At 42.6% G+C, this 21,084-nt stretch overlaps 1 protein-coding gene across 1 annotated transcript in view; it reads left to right on the top strand.

Moving 5' to 3' along the window:
• Positions 1 to 303: 303 nt before the first annotated feature.
• The window catches only part of IGF2BP3 (insulin-like growth factor 2 mRNA binding protein 3), a gene marked incomplete at its 5' end in the record, with an annotated part of 28,498 nt that continues 7,717 nt past the window's right edge, over positions 304 to 21,084 (top strand). Inside the window, 3 exons of the mRNA XM_010158482.1 lie at positions 304 to 439; positions 2,237 to 2,368; positions 17,909 to 18,028. Coding sequence (XP_010156784.1) covers positions 304 to 439; positions 2,237 to 2,368; positions 17,909 to 18,028 — 388 coding nt within the window. The remainder of the gene's footprint in view (positions 440 to 2,236; positions 2,369 to 17,908; positions 18,029 to 21,084) is intronic.

Below are 21,084 nucleotides of genomic sequence, written 5' to 3'. Positions count from 1 at the left end.
AGTGCGAAGCTGAACGTTGCTGAGCTGCCCTGCAGCTCGTCTTCCTGCAGAGCATGATGGTTTCCATCTTGTGTTGCACCTAAGCGCACCCCAAGCAGCTGATGCCAAACCTGGCTGCGGTGGGCTTTGTTGCGTTTGCTGTGAGGACAGAGTCTCTCCAGATTCTCCACGAACTGTTATGAATTGATTCTACGCTCTTTGGAGGGCAAACTCCACAGGCTTGGATGTCATCATGCTTGAATTATCAACCTGGATTACCCTCTGCTGTTTGCTAATTAACAGTGCTGCTTTTTTCATTTGCAGGTTGCAGGACTTGACACTCTATAATCCGGAAAGGACCATTACAGTCAAAGGCAGTATTGAAACTTGTGCCAAGGCTGAGGAAGAAATTATGAAGAAAATCAGGGAGTCCTATGAAAATGATATTGCTGCTATGAATGTGAGTGGTCTTGTGGCATGGGCCCTTTCTGAAACTAGAACCATGGAAAGATTTAGGTGTGACAAACCTCTGGAGGTCACCTGGCCAAGCAGGGAGGTTGCTCAACATAGGGCCTGCTTTAATGTTAAATGAGGTTGTGTAAGGACTTGTCCCCTCTTGAACATCTCCATGGGCAGAAAGTCCACAGTCTGTCTGGGCAGGCTGTGTCCCATCTCACAGCTCTTATTTCTTAATATTGCATCAGAAGTTCCTTGTTGTAATCTCTCTCTATTGCCTCTTGTATTAATTCGTGGGGCTTGGATGAGGTTTTTTTATTTCTTTGTTTGTATACTACATGAAGTCCTTTTCTGCTTTGTTTTTAGTAGGGGAACTGAGAGATTGATTTAGATTGAGGAAATTAATGAAGATTTCACTTTTTTCTTGTTTCAAAAACCTAAAGGAGTGTGTGTGTTTATGTACTACTGTGGTTTATGTGCTCTGGTTTGTATGTTTCTTAAAGCAGTGATTTCTAGTCTCTTCATGTTAAAAGCATAACATATGGAAGAAGGATCTCTCCTGCTTTCAATTATTTAATTTAAGAAGGCTTAATTAAGGTTTTTCTTGATATAGATGATAAAGGGATTTAGTTAATCAAAGATGATTGGTGATTATATAATAAAAACAACACACCTTATTAGTTTGCCAAAATATTACTAATGCATATTGAGAAATGACTGAGATTTTTGATAAGCTATAAAGAGCTTTTTGTGTGTGTATCCATATCTTATGGTGTAGAATCAAACTAGAAATATTTTTATTCTGTTTATAGTAGTCTCTGATTTTCTAGAAATGGCTGTTCTTCATGGTTTTCTTGCTGGCTAGAGAGAATATTCTCCCTGCTTTTCCCTTCCCTCCCATACTGTAAGCAAATTGTAGAACACACACTACACATGAGGATACAACATTGTTTTCTAGTGGTACATTTTTGCTTCATATAGCGAGCAGGAACATGAGGTGAGCTTGAGGCTGCTCTACTGTTTGGCAAAGGTATAGTAAGCAGAAATCTTCCTCTGTTACTGGGTAGATTTCAAGTTTAGTTTGTAATGATTATTATGGTAGTTTTTTAGCTAGTGAAGTTTTTTGGGAGTGTTTTTGGTATCTCATGATTGGCTTATCTTGGTGGTCTGGGATGGTGTCTGCCTCCAGCTGAAGTATTTCTAAGGCAAAGGTACTGGCAAGTTTTGTAGCATGGACCACAAATGCTTCTTACCATGTGATGCTGCCACTTTTCTCAGGTGTGATCAAGTAAGGGACATGCTACTTCAGAGCTGATGCTTTCCCAGCAAATGCTGGGGATTTCTTCATTTTTGCAAGGCATGGGAGGGAGGATGGAGTTATAATCTAGCATATAACCCTCAGTGTATGAAAAGTCAGGGCTTGTTCATGGGCTTTCTCTCTTTCTATAGGGCTGTCATCTTAGTATAAAGCCAAAATTATTATATTATTTCTCTGATTTTGTTCACACTGAAAATAAATTGTACTGTTGCCTGAGCTTCTTGCTATAAAGTTTGTTGTATGTTTTGCTAATTAAGTTACAACAAGTGATTCTTGGCTGCCTTTCCCACTATGAGTTTTTAATGTCATTGGTCTGTGAATATGTCTGGGAAATAGGATTGAAGCAGAGTCCTTGGTGTAATAGATAATTTTTTTTTTTTTTAAATAATGCGTGGACATGTTCTCAAAAGGTTAATAGCCTATGCCAACTGGGATTTTGATTAAAGTTAATAACCAGGATTGTAATCTCTTCTGCCATTGCAGCTTCAAGCACATTTAATTCCTGGATTAAATCTGAATGCCTTGGGTCTGTTCCCACCTTCTTCTTCAGGAATACCACCTCCTGCAGTGAGTGTGGCCTCCGCTGCTGCTGCTGCTTCATATCCACCGTTTGGGGTAAGGGAAGTCTCTGATTTTGGATGACCTAGTAGTTTGTGATACTAATCTGTACAATGCTGCTGTTCAAAACTAATCAGTTTACTGTATTTTTGCCAAATCGCCTCAAAGATCTGGGAACAGTGTTTTAGTAGCTGTTCTGTCAGTTTTCTAAATGTTTTCTGTCTTCCTGCTTGCACACTGAAAATATTTCACGTGGCTGCGGTTGGGAACAGGCATTCATAGGTCGTTTACTGAAAGGCTCAGTGAAACCAGAAAATGGTGTTTCTTAGAAAAGTGTTAGATCCTATTTTCTAGAGAACTTGAATTATTACAGAAACAAATGTCCTATCAAATGGAACTTAAAAATTGCTGGAATTTGCGATTAATGCTGGTCTGTGACTGTATTCCTGTTGATAGGGAAGGAAAAAAAATCTCTTGCCATAAAGTAGGGATCTCTATGTAGCTAATATGTATGTTTGAATGTAGTAGCTTTGTAAACGTATAAGCCCTGTTGAAATGCAGTATTGCTAAATATATAGGATTTAAATCACATGGATTCATCTCCAGAAAGCTGTGATTTACTTGCCACATTGCTCTCTGAAATATGTGAAAGGGTTTGATAGAATCTTATTCAAATCCAGTGCTGATTTATAATCAGAAAAGAGGTCTTTTGCTATGGAGCAGAAGGTAATTTGTTGTATCAGAAAGTTCCAAAGTATTTTTGGAAAGAGTTTATGCTCTGCTATTCAAGAAGAGACCACCTCGTTACACAGAGAAGGTGACTTTTCATCTGTCCCTCTGTTTCTGGTGTGGTGGTTGTTAGCAATCCAGTGGAAGACGAATTTTCAAAATGAACTCTAACAAGTGGATGACAGAGCTTTACCAACTCTGTGGTTGACTTTGCTCTCTTCTTTGCTCAATGGTAACCTCTAGAGAGCTAAGTCTGAGACTCCTCATGAACTAGAAAAGTGAACATGCAGCACAACGCATTGAACTTTATCAGATACCTCAAGTGGGTCTATATATATTGCACCAAAGGGAAGTTGTTGCCTAAATATTTTTCCCAGAGGAAGAAGCCAAGAAAATGTCACTGCAAGGAATAGGAAAAATTCCACACTCGTAGCATTGTTTGTGGGAATGAACAACTTGGGTGTTATGACCGTGCTATAAACTGAATTGAATATATAATAGTTGCTTTATCAGGAAAAAGTGCTCCAGTGATAACTACCACAGAAATATGTTTATACTTGGTTGTTTTCCTGCTAATAGCAGTGCCTCTATGACAAATTCTCTTCTCCTCTTGCTCCAGTCCTCCTGCATTTTGATTAGTGGCAGACCAAACTACAAAATACAGGTTCCTGCTTCATTGTATTGTATAAAATGTCATCTGTGGTAACGGATTACCTCCATTTCATTCTTGTTTTTGAGAAACTAGAGGTGATTTGTCCAGTGTATAACTTTTAGTGGTAATGAAAAGAGTAACTTTTTACTCCAGATTTGCAAACTACTTTGATATTCTTGATATCCACACTGCAAGCCTACACTTCTGTTCCTCACTTGGGTATTTTAATTTCTTTCCTGTTTTTTTTTCATTTTGTTGTGGTTCCTTCTTGCTTTTGCTTTAAACACGCACCTAAACAGTGCAGAGTTTGGTGATTTCGATTTTATTGTTGGCTGTCCCTCTGTTGCTGGTGCACCTTTACCCCCCACCCTCCCTCCCTTGCACCTTTTTTTGGCTTGCTAGGATCTCTGGCAATTTCCAGGTTTCTGGAAATAGGAAAAAGACATCAAGAAACAATTGTATGAAAGGTCCTTCCTTTGCAGCTGGAAGGACCACACTGTCTGATCCCTCTTGTTCCTGTCCATGCTCTTTTCTCGGTCGTCTGAGTAAGCTCTTGTTCCAGACAGCCTAGACGTGTGACAAGCTCACGTGCAAAGTGAAGGGATAAACCCGCAGATTCAGAGGATAAATCCTGATGGCTTTTGTGGAGGTTGGGGGTGGTACCAAGACAGGCCCTGGCCCTGATGCTAAGGGCTTCTGAAACTAATGCATGAGCAACTGCAACTCTTGCCTGTTCTCACTCACGTGTGACCTCAGCTGGAGAAGAGCAGGTGGATCTGTGGGCTTCAGGCAAGTCAGCCTTGGGGTTTTACTTGGGGTAGCTGTTCCTCTCTGGGGAGAGGAAAACAAGGAAAAGTATGAGTTTGCATTGTAATGGATGCAGTTTTCCAGAAAACAAGGTTTCTATTCGTTTTTACTTTACTGGAGAGGCTCTCAAACATTGCTTGTGTATGAAGTTAGCTTCTGTAACTTCTGAATTTTACTTCTCTCCCCTAATTTTTTTTTTCTTTAGTAGAACAATTTTTAAGACACAGATTAAATAGGATATTGGGGCATGTGGAAGTGGAAGGAGCAAAATAAAAGCATTGGCTATATTTTGAAGGAGAAATGGAAACAATGTGAAAGGCTAAAGGTTACCATGGGGGGGAATCTAGGAGAGATCATAACAGATTTAAAAAAAAAAAAAAATCTGCATGAGTAAAAGAGGCTTTGGGGAAAGAAGGTCTTAAGAGGCATTAATGAAGACACCACAAAGAGACTTTATGTCCATTCACCTACCTTTTGTATTACCAAATTCCTTGTTTTGGTAAAAGCATTTGGGCACCCCAAGTCCCTCTGGCTTGTTTTGAGTGGATGCCCTTGTATGCCTGGGAGGGCTGGTTAGCTGGCATTGAGGATACCCCTTTCAGGCAGCTGAAGATCCTTTCTGAAAACACTGCTGGCTTCAGGGTGTAAGTGGTGCATCCTGCTACTCTCTTGCTTATTTTTGCCAGTGAAATTTTGCCTTCTGCTCAGGGCCGGACGTGGGTAGCTCTTCCCAGTGTCCTGCTTGAGCAAAGGTGTGTTTCTCAGCAACTTCAGCCACACCATTGTTAGGGGTCTCTTGGCATCTAATGTCATTTAAATCCTGTTGTGAGTGTGTACTTACAAACCATATAGTGAGCCTTTGGACCCCACTATGATGTGCCTGTTGGGTATGAGGCTTTTGTTTGAATGTCTTTGGATGTATGGACTCTTTCTTCACCTGGTGGTGGAGACGGGCTCGCAAATGGCTCTCCCTTGGGTCAGAAGAGGTAGGTGGGTGAGCTTTGAGCATTTGCAGAAGAGTTTCTATATGGGACTGAGCCTTCATATGTGGTGTTTTCTAGTGACAAGGACTTGCTGTGGCCTTGTGTAGGACTTGTTCTCAAAGAAACTGAGGTGGTGTTAATTATTGAAACAATTCTGTCACGTTCCTGATGCTGCCTTTTTTTATATGGGTGTAAGAAAAAGTCTGCATAGTAACCAGATCTAGGATTTTCTTACACTGCCAGAGCTTAAAGTGAGAGGTCTGAACACCCATACATTCAGCTGTAGGTAAGTGTTCCTAAAACCGCGTATTTGGGAGCTTGGGACTAAGTAATTAGGTTTAGCTGTGTTAATGTAAGCTGTGTGATGCTTCATATGCTGCTCTTCCTCGTGCAAAACTTTAAGACATATTTGACAAGAGCATAAACACTGTTCTCCAGCTGTTTCAGGAACAGTCCGGTGTCACAAACTTGGGAGATGGTGATGTCATCAAACACTGGCTTGCATTTAGCTCCTTGGATTGGGTCACGTTCAGGAGAACAATTTCCACGTGACTGAGATGTCATTCTCTGTGGTCCATCTCCACAGTGGTTCACACCAGTGTGTAACACTGCAGTCTTACTGCATAGAGCTTTGTCTAACTTAAACTAGCGAGATGAAGTTTGTGTCGCTAAGAATCTGGTGGTTGCTTTAACCTTTGTTCTGGCAGTAGAGTCCACACAGGAAGGCACAGGCTGCCCTCTGTACCTGCCTGGTTACAGACGTAAACAGGCACGTGTGTGCATGTGATGTGGCTAACAGTGCCTGGGCACCACATCTGGTGCAGGCTAACCATTCTTTTTTAAAATATTTACCAATCACTAGCAACAACTCTTTATCTTGCGACTGTATAATCTATTTGTGAAGTCCAAGCTCTGCTTGGCTGTTTAAGGCACTCATTTTGTCTACAATGTAAAAGGGATGCGATGGAATTGCATGTTATTTCGACTCCTGAATTTTCCTGTCTTTTTGCAAAAATCCAAGATCTGTATACTTTTTTCTGGCCTCCTAAAAGACAAGTAAATTGGAACATGTGGGAATTATTAAAAAATGTTTTTAAGGTTTGAGAAAAAAGTAGGACTTAAGAAATGTTTCTGTTAAGAATATTAGGAGTTAAAAATTCTTTATACTGCCAAATGGGCATGATTTTTCTCATATGATCCTGGTGATATGATAAAACTAATGGGTTTTTTTGATGATTATGTGTCCTTGTGTGACCATACTAAGGGACCGGTAGCCTTTCTGTGCCTATGTGTGTCTGATGTCTCTTCCAGCTGCTTTTGAGCCCGGAGAACCTTCACTTTCTTTTTACTTTTAAATCCTGCTCCTTAACTGCACTTAAATGCTTGTGTGTGTGCAGTTCTGACACAATTACTATTAGTTTCATTAGTCTGCCCACTGTCACTCATAATGAATGTCACAGGCTGAGCACCTTCAGGAAGAACTGAGATTTGTATGAGGAGGACAGTATGATTCTGCAAAAGTGAATATGCCCTGTGCTTATGCGTTAGAAATGGTTTTAGAAACTGTCCCAGCCAAATGGCTTCAGGTGTAGTTTTGTCCTGCTCAAAGCTGTTTTGGTAAAGTTGTTGCTTCTGTCTTCTGGACTCTGGGGAGGATAGGCACATGCATGTTTCTCAAGAACAGAAGTTTGTTCTCATGCAACACTGAAGACTTTAAAGCTCCAAACAAGAAATCTTTGTCTTAGAGTTTGGCTGTGTAGTCATGCAATGAAATACACGTAGCCCATCTACTGGGGTTAAATGGGTTGCACCCTTCCTTTTATAATTGAAACTTTGTGTGTTTAAATGTACATACTACTGCATTTCTTTTTGTAGTATTTGGGTCTGAAATTTGGCATCCCAAGGGTATGGGGAAAGGAGGGCTAACCTGTGGAGAGTTCATCTTGCCTTTGAATGGCCCTAAGCAGCACGGTATAATGAATTCTCTGTTGCATGGCAGATGTACTCAAACATACAGAGAGGTGAGAAGTAGACAGCTTTCTTCTGTAAGAGGAGCTCATGCCAGTTGCTCTCCTGCATCTGCAAGGTCCTGTAGGAGGCAGCTGAAATTCTGAGATGTGTGAAAGTTAGCTAAGGTGAAGAGATGCTCCTCTGCTTGCAGTAGGACTGTTTTCTCTGCTGGTCTTTTTGCACACCCATTGTAGCTTCTTGAAGCTCTACCCTCAAAATTCACTCTTTCTAACTTTTCCTTAAGTCTTACAGTTAATTTTCAGGTTGTGATATGCATAGAGACTTCTAGGAAAAGGAAAGGAAAAAGTCAAAAAAGGTGGTTTCCTACAGTAAACACAACCAAGAAATCAAACCACCTCTTCCTGATGAGTCTTGTACAGCTAGGCTGATAGGTTGCTTTCCTTTATTCTTTTTGCCATCTCTTGAAGCTTTTTGTTGCAGGTGGGGAGCATGCCAATGGAAAACTTTCTCCTTAGAAGATGTTGTGGTCAAGAGAGATTCCTCCTTTATTCTCCAGGAATTTTCTTAAATAGTAAAGAAGAGATCTTCTATATTGCATAGATGTAAGAGAAGAAATAACTGTATTGTGCTTTTGGCAGGAAAGAAAAGTAATTTAAAATGAAAAATTGCTTCATTGAGGGCCTTCATTTGATGCCCTGAGCATAGATGAGACACAAGGAAGAGGAAAAACTGTCCTATGTTTCCAGGTACTTTGACTCTTACTTGGTGGAGTTGGGCTCCTTTGGATGTCTGGGTTTGATAGGATTAGCTCGTGCAACCGTTATGTCTTAACTACCCCGGGGTAGTAATGTATGTACACATATGCTGTGTGTAGTTGTAAGTGGCTTTGCCCTAATTTGGCTAGCTGGTTAAGCAGTAGATGATTTTGTGAGGAGCTGTCCTACAGCCAAAAGAGGATGTGGTTTTGGGGGTGAAGGAGGATTTGCCAGTGTTTTTACAAAATGGGTTTATATCACTGAAATGAAAACTAAGATTGTGTGCACTGCACATACATGAGGAGGGCACTACAGGACAACAGTGTTAACCGGAGCGGACACACCCCCACCCCGTTAATTAGCCTTCTTTGGAAGATTTTAACATCAGTGCCTTGAATACACCTTTCCTGCTGCTCAGCTTCTTCAATTCATTGGTGATATGTTTTTGACAAGTAAGAAATCTGCTCTGTGGTGCATAGCACTGTGGGATTGTTCTGCCCTGTGGAGAAAACCCTTGGTCTTCCCACCGCCTCAAAGTCTCCTGATCCTACCATGCTGTGTTGGCAGGGACCCATGTCCGGAGTAATCAGAAACTATTCTGCCTCTGGAGATGGACTGGCCCCCAGTGCGGGTAGCAGAAATGCAATTGGCACCGCATGATGTACAAAGAGCTGGCAAGTTGACAGCTGGTATTTTTTCCGAGGTGTTGAAGCCTCCAGTTATTCTTAATAGCTCTTTTTACAGTTCTGAGGTTGTCATAATGCAAATAGCATCACTCACTAACTAGCAGGGCACACTTGTAAAAAGAAAAATGACTTCTTTCTCACTGCAGGTTTGAATACCTGTGGTGATATTTGGGACAAGAGATAAGAATTTGTGTTGGTCCCCTGCTCCCAGATTCTTGTCATGGGCAGATTTAATTGGTGTTTCCTTGAATGTCTCAGACTCCCAAGCTCTAAGTACCAAGCTCAGCATCTTCTGAATGTTAAACTAAATGGGAAATTTAATTCCTTAAGGTGCCAAATAATGTTTTGTTACTAGAGACTGCTGAGCTGCTTCAGGCCAGAAACAAAAGTAGGTCAAGTCTTTGTTCTGGTGCAGCTGGCTCCATCTCTGGCTTGTTTGTTTGTTAAACATGATGGAAAAATAAGTTACCTTTCTGTGTTTTCACAACCTGCTTTTCTTACAGCTGCCAAGGCATCTGAGAGCAGTGTCTCTGTAAACCAGAGCTGATGAGTACCTGTATCTTTCAGAGCCACAGATTTCATGAACAAGTCCTAGGATTCTGGAGTGCCCATGTGGCTGGTGTGTCACAGCCATGATTTTTGAAGTGGAAGTATTTCTATACATAAGCACTTTGATGTTGTGGTCGTGCAGTGCTGCAACACCAAATACCTATGTTTGCCGCTTGTGAATGACCAGCAAAATTCCTGCTTACGTAGCTTCGCAATCTGTTCCTTGTGTTGATTGCTGCTTTTGGCCGTGTATTCAGAATAAAAGGTGGCAGATTGCTTTTTTTGGCACTGTGGCCAATCAGATTTTGCAAAAAACAAAAAGTTCACGCCATGTTCAGAAATATGTCAGACCTGTTCCTGCTTGTGAAATGCCTTATAACCAGGCTGCCAGAAAATGTTCCTTCTCTGCTTCTGTGTTTCTACCCCCTCGTTCCTGGCTAGGTTTTCATGTTGGAAACACTTCGGATAGGTGCGGTCCTGTTAGTGACTCTTAGTAGTCTGAGGAGATCCCCCGGGCTTGCCAGGTAGGAGACGGTGGTGATGAAAAGTACTAAAGTTGGGAGCCAAGAAATGGAGTGAGTAGTACTAAGTGAGAGGACTTTAGTAGCATCTCACTTCAAGCACTGACCATCGTGTAACTACTGGCCGTGTTTGAGTTTCACATGTTGAAATGCAGTAGTCCCCAAATTGGAAATGAAGCCGCATTATTGCTTAATTTTTTGACCAAGAGGAGAGGACCAGCTCAGCCAGCTGGACAGAGGGCTCCTACCCACATGGTGCACTTTCTGGCTGTCCAGGAGGTAGAGCTGCATGGGCTTGCCGTGGGCTCATTGCTCTTCGTTCATCTAGTGACACGAGTGTTTACGTGATGCAGTGTAATGCTCACAGGGTGAAGGCAAGCCAGCTCTGAACACAACAGGTTGCCAGCCCAGGCACCTGGATGGTGGAGGGAGGTGGTGTGATGGGCTCCTGGCCACACTAGGAGGTTGCTGCAAGTGTGATGCTGAAGCTGCTGCGGGAGAGTTCGTTGTCATCCTTGGAAAACCTTCCCACTGCTCCTACTGCTCACATCAATGTGGGGTTCGTGTGAGGATGAAGCCCTGCATGGCTGCTGACAGAACAGTTGGTGCATGGGAAAATGGGTGACACTTCAGGGTGTCTGGAGTGGAGTTATAAATACACACTGATGTTTCTAAATCATGTTTTGCTGTCTCTTTCCTGACTGAATTCAGCAGTGAAGAGCTCTGTTACCTTCTAACTGTAGTCCTGGCTTTTCATGAATCCCATTGCAGAAGGTTTTAGGTTCACAGCATGGGCTTAAATCTGGTCTAAATAAACCTGAAAAGCTCAGAGGGTGTGGTGGGGAGGACCTCAGACTTCAGTTTGTTAACCTACCTACACTAGCAGCACCACTTTAGCTGATGTACAGGATGGTGACCCAAGAGGTATTTGCGAGGATGTTGTAAAACCGTGGCTCACGTTAGACCTATCTCCCAAGACTTTAAATAAATTTTCCTTAATAAACCTCTTTTTTCCATTGAAGACTTAGACTTTTAGCATTCATATTAGAAAATGAATACACTGGGGTTTCTTTCACTGGTGTCAAAAGCTTATTTTTTTATTAATGCATTGAATCCTACTGGAATGTCTTAAAGGATACTTGACTTAATGTTGGTTTCCCCTTGCTGCAAGCTTTTATTACTAAATAAATAAGAGCATTTAGTATAGCTGTAGGCCAGGATAATTATTCACAGTGCATTGCAAAAGCATGGTTTAAATTTTGGCTTTGGGTCTGGTAGAGGGTTTGAATAAAATGGTGTCTCATCTCCTGACAAAGGTTAGGGTATTCTGAAGGCCAAGTGAGTCATCTGTAAGTCTGCCTTGGTGGTGCTGATCATGGCAATTGGGAAAGGGGAGAATGGCAACAGAGAACTCTTAATGCAGTCATCTACTGGTTGTATTTTTTATTTTTCAAAGTGGACTTCTTTACTATTTAAAAACCAAAAAACCCACCAACAACCCATTGGGCTAGATGGCAGCCAAACATTGCCCAAGACTGTTCCATGCAGTCTTCACATAATTCTTAATTATTTCCCTCACAACTGAAAGAACTGATGCTGGCTAGACATGGGTAATGTGATTTTATGACTTAAAATAAATATCTCATCCTAAGGTAACTCATTTGCAACACATTTAGAGTAAATGAAAACATGTATTGGAGATGCATAATGGGCTTAGAAACCAGCAAATGTCTGATTCTGGTCCCATTAATGTCTGGCACAAAATCCTATTTACTTTAGTGGGTACAATATTTTTAAAGATTTACAGCCTTTTCCCAAATGTTGCCATGGATTTACCAACCACATGTGTTTGATGGAGCAAGGGGTCTATGGAGAAACTTAAAAATGGCTGGAAAAAGAACTTGTCCTGTTGGCAGGCTTGCAGAGGAAGGCTGAGATGAATGCTCAAATGAACCCGAGGGATGTAAATAACCATCGTGGCCCCTTACAAGCCCTGCAGTGGGTGGGATCACACCCTTGTACTGACTGAGGGAGCAGTGGACTTGACCTAACAGCAGCGTCAGCTGAAAGCAAGAGAGGGGGCTTTGTCTTGGGGAAGAATCAAGGGTACAAAACTCCTTTTTCTTTTATGTTTGGGTTTTTTTGGGGGGATTTTTGGGTGTTTGGTTGTTGTTTGGTGTGGTTTGTTTTTTTTTGTCTTGTTTTTGGGGGGATTTTTTGTTTTGTTTTAAATACTGTTCCTCAAACACAGTGTCCACTCCCCAATTCTGGTGGTTTGGGACTTCCTTTTTTTACCTACTAGCATTTATCTGAAGCATCATAGCTTTATTTTTCTGAGTTTTCTTCCTCGCCTGGCCGTGCTTTGACTGTTATGCAAGTGCGAGATGAGGAGCAAGGCTTTTCTTTAAGGCTTTTCTTTTCTGATGATCTATCAGGTAAAGGAAAAGCTCTCCTCGTGTGTGATTTTTGGGCAGTTGGCAGGACAGATGCACCAGGCCTTGGCAGAGGATGCATTGCAGTAAGCATATCCCAAGGGCAGCCTGGTGGCCTCTACAGATATTTCTAACTCTGCGAACAAGAGATGCAGAAAGAAGAGTAAATCTGCAAGTTTTCTCGGCCAGGAGTCCTCAGCGTCTAGCTCTGTGGAGCAGTAGCCCTCATGCTGAAGGGCATGGGGCAATATCCCAAGGAGGGGGAAGATCCTCGTCCCAGCTGAGGGTCTGGAAATGACTGCCCTGCCAAGCCAGTTTGCAGAGAGTTAATTAATGTGGTAGGGATGGCAGCAGAGACGTGATTCTCCTAGGAAAAATCTTCTGTAGGGCTGCAGAGTCTGGTTGGTGTGAAGGGACCATCCTGATGGTACCTGCAGTGCAGGGGTTACAGGCAAGCCCAAACTAATGGGGAAACAGCCAGGGGTTATGGGATTTTAAGAACAGATTAGGCTAGGTCTTGGAGGGAGGCGGTGGGATTTAAAAAGCAAAAAAATGTGAAAAGAGGTAGTTGGTATGGGCTGTTAGGCTAGGCACAGATGGCTGGTGTTCAGGGACTTTGCAGGAGGTATGGAAGGAGGTGTATCCAAGCTGCTACAGGAAAGAGAATTGGACAGTGTAAAACGTTAGAGCTACTGGTGTGCAGCAGCAGTTGCTTAGCTTCATCCAATGGGGTAGATTAATTTACATCTCTGTTAGATCACTGTTTTCAATCATGATTTAAATGAGCAAGCAGGAAATGTGATTTAAGTTGGTTTATCAAGTTTTACATCTGTGCTTCAGTTACCTTTCTAAAAGCCATAGTGTAGTCTGTACCACCGCAGAAACCCTTTGCTAACACAGTGAATATATCTTTCTATTTAAACAAGTATGCCATTTACTATTTGCTTTGGTTAATATATTTTTTCCATTTTCTGTTTAAAAAATGATGAATGGTTATTTTCTTATTTGCTTGATTAATTTTTAACTTCTGAATTTCATCAGGTTACATTTGGATGGAAATTGAAATCCAATTAATGAACAAACCCAGCATTTAAAATTGTTTTCACTAGTTAAATGTGCTGGATATAGATGAAAACTCCTTATCAAGCCTGGCTTGTGTTTAAAGCATACTGATTTCTGCAGAAACAAAGCAAGTATTATCAGCTGTTTATGAACTGAATTAATTGCTTCTGGTCAGCATGATCTTCAAGAATCTCTTTCCTAGAATGAAGAAGTCTAGGCTCCTGAATCTGGGTTTCTGGAGCTCTTTTTTTCTTTTTTTTTTTTTTAATTCTAAGAAATTAAATTCTCCATCCTCAGATGAACATCCTGGTGCTATCTGTGTGCCCCAGCTACACGAGACAAACTCCTCTCCCCAGAGCCGTATTCCTCAGGTGTATGCAGGCCTCCTGTCCCACCGCCCAGAAGAGTATGTAGCTTGTCTTGGGCAGTTTGGACCTGTTCAACGTTACGTGGCCTAGTCCTGAGCCCATCCCACAGGTATTGCTAGGGCAGAAGAGGTGGTCTGTCCATCACAGACCTCGGAGACAGTTACAAATTAGGGTGGGTGTATGGACTGTGTACATCTTGGAGAACCCAGGTTGTTATTTTAAAACACTTTTTCCATGCTTCTGTCAGCTCCCAGGTCTAGTCTTGAATAAACTGTTTACTTATGCTTATACTTAGGGGAAATAAAGTGAATGGGGAGGAAGAGAGAATTGTACAGGATTCTCCATGTACAGGAGACCTTACTGTTGGCAAAAAAAATTAATTGAAGACTAGCTCCATGACTTAATGAACTTTACAACTTCAGTAATGAATGCACACCACTTCAATGTTTAGACTGAGAAGCATTTAAATTTCAAAATATTCTGTTAAGACCCTTACAATTATGAAGGAAGAAAGATGAACTGCAGGATGATCTTGAGTCGTTACAGACAGTTATTCTCAAAGATATATGTATACATGTATTTTAGTTTTTAAATTTTAAGTACATGTTTAAGCAAACTTGGCCTTGCGAAGGGAGTGAACGTTGAAGCTTGGATTCCACACAGTGGGGAAATTAGTTGCCTAAATTTAGTGCTTCTAACATATGCTTAAGATCTAGGAATCTATTTCTGATATAACTCATGCTAGAAGTTCCTGGAAAGCTCTATGACTTATGTGGTGTGGCATGGGGAAGATTAAATTATAGTTGATTTTCTTCCATCCTAAGATCCCCAGAAGCATCTGTAAGATTGATGGGTGGTGTAGTCATTGCATTACGGTTTGATGTTTCTTTTGGAGGATGGTCTTCCAGTAAATACAAAAGGATTTTAAAATTACTGTGGGTAAGGAGGTGGACAGATAATAAATTGAAGTTGGTGTTATGATACTCCCTTAAAAGCCTTAGCTAGACTTGTTTTCTGCCAGAAGAAAAAGAGAGCTGCTGTTTTTGATGTTCATGCTTTAAAACAAATCAAACAGTATGTTTTTTTGAGCGGTTAAAAATCAGTGTGGGTAAGGAAATGGACATAATTTCTCTAAATCCTGTGTGCTGTTATACTGGAGAGAAATTTGGTTACATGTATGGGCCAATGTGCTCCTGTAGGCAAGAATTCGAAAAATGACGACGTATAAACAGTCCAGTATTGACAGATTCTCCACTGTTCCTTAATAAACATGTATCACTGTTACACCAAAATGGAAGTTTAATGTTAAAGAACCCCACTCACTCACACAAAACCAATAAAACCAGGTCTTTTAGAGAAAAAAAAGAAGTTGGAATGTATCAACAAGTCAAAACTATGAGGAGGGAAGGTGGGAGAGCGCTATAGTGAGCTGACTGTACAGTTGAAAAGACACACGTACATCTTCTGTCTTTCACTGCCTTTGCCCATGTTCCGTGTTTAAGGCTGAGGCAGCAGAAAGGAATTTCAGTGGGGAATTGAATCTAGCCAAGAAAGTGGCTTGAAATCAAGCTTTGGGAAGAAGAGAGGAAAACTCTGCTGCAGGCAGATGGGCAGCAGAGGGAAGGCAGGAAATATCTGCAAACAAAAGTATTGGAGTTTGATTTGTTTCTGTGGTAGAGGGATGTATGGAGGTGGGTTTAGGTAGAAGCTGGGTAAATTCTTGAAAACCAAGGCAAGTTATGTGCTTGACCTGGGGCAGCGTTGTACGAATTAGCTGGAAAGTTTGCATTAGCTCAAAGTTTAGCTGGAAGAGGGTGGCTGGAGTTGTGTGTGGCAGGGAAAATGTTGGCAGTGGACTTTGGCAGGGCCTGGAGCATGTGTGGACAATTGGAGGGTAGGGGTCAAGGAGATGAGTGAGCAAAGGGTTGGCTAAGCTGCCTGCACCTGGATCGGAAAGAGAGGCTGCCTCTACACCCATTGCAGTTGGGATGGGTCCTTGCAACCAGACCGGAAAAACCTGAATGCCTTGTGAATATATAGCTGTTCAGAAACAGTTTTCCAAAGTGGTGAGAATAACCGAGTAGCTACAGTAGCATTTCCAAATCACTGGAAATCTTGCTGGATTCGCAATGAGCATGGTAGAAGGACTTAGAGTGAGTACGCTCACAGGATGTTTGCAATAATAGGAGGAGAAAATGAGTAATCTTCTGGATAGCGCTTCAACTTATATACTGAAGTGACTGGTATCTTTCATTACAAATATGTAGTTTCAGGGCGTAGTTTTGAGATCATTTTAAGCTGATCTGTAGGCAGATTGAAAGGGGTGTTCCCACCTTTTCCCATGCCCTGACCTAATTGTTGTTGCTTCCTCCCTTGTTCCAGGACTGCAGCCCGCGCGGCTCTCTGGTTTATTTAGGTCAGGGACCTGCTGCCTGCCTTAAAAATCAGCTGGACCTACAGTCCTGCTGGCCACAAGGCACAGAGGGCCGTGGGGAGGCTGGATGTGGAGGGCTGCAACCTGTGCCCGGGAACACAGGGTGAATTGTGCAACTGTTGTGATCACCTCAAGCAACTGGCAGAGTGCGTTTCTATTCTCAATATCCTATTTTGGGGTTTCTTCACCTGGTATGTGGAGCTGTGCCTGGAATTTGTTTCCCCTGAGGTTACAGTTGACTTGTGTTTACCAAAAATAAAGTGGTAAAACTTGGAAACAAGCATTTTGTTCTGATTTGTTTATGGTTAATGAACTGGGACTTTGCTTCCCCTTGAAAGAAGTTACTGAAATTTAAAAATAAGCAGAGATAGCCTTTTTAGGATTGCAGCTGCTTTTTGCTTTGTGTTGCATATAGCGTATCTTGTTCTGAAAACGTCCCAGAAAAAGCTGCTTTGGTGAGCTTCTGTATGTGGGTCTGTGTCCCTACTGAAATATGTAAGTGAGCAAATCGGCACGGTGGGTCCCACGCGCTTGGGCTGGTCTGCTGCACGGTGGGCACCAAGAAAGCGAGGATAAGGAACGCTGCGTTGTCTTCAAATACCTTGGTGGGAAAAGGGCTTGTTGGCTTTGCCTTGTTGAGGATGAGCAAAACAAATTCTGAAAATGCATGAGGGCTACATAGCGGAAGAAATGCTTTGAAGGGGGGTGTGTGTCTTAAATACCTCCCGACTCACAGTAAGGCGTGTGTGAAATGCTGTTGAGAAGTAACCCTGCTTTAAGTGGATGGATTAATGGTGTGGTGGTGTAGTGGGTACTCAGCTGTGCTCCGTTAGTCCGAGACAAACCCTCCTGAGGCTGGTGTAATAGTTAGGGCTCATTGTGGCGTATGCAACCCTGCAGTTCGATCATCGCTATGCAGCATGTAGGGAGGGTCTCAAGTGTTGTGTTGTGCGCTCCAGCTGGGGCATCTGCCTGAAAGCAATAGGAAGCTGCGGTCGTGCCTGATATCGAGTGGGTCCAACGTTAGGGTCTTCTCGCTCTAAGAATGCCTAATCTGGTGTTTAATTTACTAGCCTGCTTGAGGCCTGCTGCCAAGGCTCCAACTGTTGCATAATGTTACACAGGAGGAATCGCTGGCAGTTTTCAAGCTGGCTATCATTCCAGATCACTCCCACACAAAGGAAATTGTAGCATATATGTAACTCTGAGGCTTTTTGTGCTGCTCTCAGCACAATCTAAAATTAAAAAAATAACTAGGAAAACTAGAAAGAGTTTGCCTGCTCAGGCCGTAGCCCCTCTGCTTGTAGCAGCCTCAGCTGCAGGGTCTTGCATGCGGAAAAGAATCCAGACAGGTAAGAACGAAAGCCTCGCAAAGAGGCAACACCGCAATCGTTTTTTAAAACTCTAAGTGTTAAAATTGCAAGTATTTTATAAAAGATGAAGAATCCTCTTTTGGCTCAAACTGTTCTTTCATGTTCTGTGGATTTTGTGATTCCCAGAAAAAGCCAGACCCTTAGTATTCAGACATCATAGGGCATCATAAGATTTCCCCTTCCTCTCCATGCATGCCTGTTCTGTACCCGTTTTCCTGTCAGTCTGCAGTGAATGTTTTTGAACATTACAAATCATATTTCCTTCTTCCCCACAGCAACAGCCCGAGTCTGAGACTGTTCATCTGTTCATCCCAGCCTTGGCAGTTGGAGCTATTATTGGCAAGCAGGGACAGCACATCAAACAACTTTCTCGTTTTGCAGGCGCATCTATTAAGGTATTATTACACTGACTAACTTTCTGTCTAGTCTTCGTGACACTTCCAGCAAGTTTGCACAAGCCGTGTTTTCATGAATGTCCTCCCCCACTCTGTGCTTAGAATGTGATGTGATAAATGGTACATTTGTTTATAAATCATCTTTTAATCTTCCTTGAGACAAGATAATTAGAAGCATGTTTTCAAACGTCTCCTGAGGTGTGAAATATAAGCTGCAAAGAAAGCTACTTTGGTGGTCTTGATTTCTTAGAAACAGACTTAAGTCTTAATGACGCAGTGCTTAAAGGCTTTCTTCTTGCTTTCAGTAAAGTGAAAATGGGTGAGGTGAACTCCACCTGTGCTGCTGGCTTTAGAATGGAAGTCTCCTACTGCTGTGGCCACTCTTGCTCTGTTCCAGATGGGTCGGTCTGGGCTGTCAAGCTCAGGTGGCTCCACACTGAAGCGTTTGCGTTTTAAATCGCCCCTCTACTCCAAGCTCCTGGGCTTGGTCAGTTCTTCAATATAACCCTGCTTTAACATCCAGCTCTCTGTGTGTTGGCCGCCTTAATGTAGCGAAGGAGACGACAGTTTGACCTAATGGAAGCTTGAGTCTGAATTTGAGTCCGTTGGGTGAAATCCTCCGTGGCTGTGTGCAGGGGTTAGCATCAGTTGCAGTTGTAGGAAGACCTTGGGTTTCCGCTACTAATGACACTGTAACCACAAGTATCTTCATAGCTCCTTGAGCTTTTTTCTTATGAATAGCCCTTTCTGCTATTCTATGCTGTAAAGATAATGTTTTGGCCTAAATTAAAAAAAAGTATAGTGTGCAGCTTCATGTGCTGTTAGACTGACACTTTCCTGCCTGCACAGAAGAAAATGTTGTCTTCCCAGGTCCCTTTTTGCTCAGGAGATGGGGCCAGTAGTAGTGAGTGCTGTGGCAGGGATCTGCCAAAGGTCAGGGGCAGAGGGGCAGGAGCTGGCCGTGCTGGGATGAGCTTGATGAAGCCAGCGAGGCTGGGCTGGGTTGGAAGGTGTTCGTCTAAGCATGCAGCACAAAATAATTGGGTAACCCTGATGAATGAGTCTTGTGTGTGGTTTGCCAAATGCCGATCCATTTACTGGCCAGTCAGCCGACTGGCATGTTGCTCAATTCCATCTTTTATTGAGCAGTACATTAAATCGTTGTTATACCACCCAGATGGTTTACATTAGTAGAGCACCAATAATCATTTTCTAGGGGGAAAAATGCAATAAAAGAAAGTGAGTGTGTTGATTTTCTTTTTATCAAATCTGCCTTGCATGGAGGTGTGACATCACATATATTTCCTATTTCCATAGTTTGTATCTAAAGATTAAGTGGTATATGAAAGGGATTACTAGGTGGAGGGAGCGATGTGAAATAACCTGGACCTCCAAGAACCCGTCCAAACTGGTTCTTTAGTTGGTCCTTGGAAGGCAGCTTAGTGGAAAGGGAGTTTCCCACGTTTCTCACACATTTGACTAACGGTGGCCTCAGGCTTCCTCTATTGGCTGGCACCCCTCTACCTAACACATTTAACATACCTGGATACACTGATGTTCAGTTAAAAGTTTGCTAAAGCTCTGGCCTTCTGTCCCTTCAGTAGGAATAATGTGAAGATTTCTGTGGAAATGCAATTAAATCGTAACAGAACTGTACAGATCCAGGGTATGCTTGCTAACTTGGCGAGTTGCATGTGTGTTTATCAATTACAATAAAAGTGCAACTTCATCTGCAATCTGACAGAACAGTGTGGAGCAGCACGCTTGGTTCTGTGTGTAAGTCAAGTGTTAAATATGACCGCTAGTAGTAAGTTCTTCAGAACTTCCCTTGTGTTGACTACCCGCCCTTTATCGCAACTTTTGAGCAAAATCATAGGTTGTGAATCACCAGGGAATCTGTGCTTTTAGCTCGGAGTTGGAGGGAGTGCTGCCTGAGTAATTTAACTTGCCGAACTCCAGCGATCTCGCTTTGTGGAGGAAGTACGTCCTTGCGCGTGACACTCTGAACTCGTTTTGCCTTGTGCTGTAGGTTGTTACAGATGAAAGTGTTTTGCATCCCCGTGCATCATCTTTGTGTTCGTGCTGAGCTTTGGAGATCTGATGCAACTTGTTAGCCACGAGGTACCACTAAACAAACCGCAGCGCATCGGGGTTCCACGCAAGGCTGCGGTGTCCAGCCCGTCACTTCAGAGGGGCACGTGGCCGTTGATGAGCCCAAGCCGTGTCTTGTGCTAGGGGTCATTGTTTGGTACTGCAGGCTCGGTGTGGGGCTCCAGCAGACCCAATTATCCAGCAGAGGAGCCAGGCAGAGCATTCTGGGCTGTCTGCTGCCCACCCTGTACTACAGTGCTGGGACCTGTTGGGAACCATTGGCATCTCCTTGGTTAGAAATTGTTTCCTGGAGAGGCCCTTCCTGTTTCTGAAGGAGCTGAGATGAGCATTAGAGCTTTTGGGTGTATGGAGTTGTCAGCTTGTGACTTGGCATATGGAAAACCAGTTGTTTTCCAGATAGGAATGTACAACTACTACTCTCGGAAGTTAAAAATTCACCACTTGAATGCTATTTGTATGTATGTAACCTCTCCTTCCGAGAGCAGACAGACCAAATGAACGCTGAAGTGTCTCAGGTTGTCTCTGCAGATGCTGAAAGGTGAGCTGGTACATGTTCCCTTCGCAGCCCTCAGCTGTGTTTTACTCCAGCTGCTGAGAACAGGACATCTGAAGATAAAAGCCAAGCAAGAAAGGCCCCAGAACATTTAAAGACGTGTCAGATGTAACGAAGGCTCAATGGAAAACACTTTCCCTAAGATGTCAGTAAAGGCAGGTGCTCACTAAGAGAACAGGTGGTGACCGAGAGGCAGGCGACAATGCCCACTTTACATGAATGGTGACTCTCGGGCTGAGCTCTGTCCAGTCAGCTGCCTCCAGATGTGCCTCAAAATGTTGCCCCTCTAGAATACTTGTGTTCCAAAGAATGAATGGGTTTAGTCTGTGCTCACCCTTACCACCATGTCGTGTCTCATAAATGTACTGCTGTGGAATGAATGTGTATTTTT

The sequence above is a fragment of the Eurypyga helias genome, unplaced genomic scaffold, assembly GCF_000690775.1.
Source record: "Eurypyga helias isolate BGI_N326 unplaced genomic scaffold, ASM69077v1 scaffold27319, whole genome shotgun sequence".
Classification (NCBI taxonomy): domain Eukaryota; kingdom Metazoa; phylum Chordata; class Aves; order Eurypygiformes; family Eurypygidae; genus Eurypyga; species Eurypyga helias.
The sequence above is the reverse complement of the archived record's forward strand: the minus strand, read 5'-3'. Positions and strand labels throughout refer to the sequence as shown.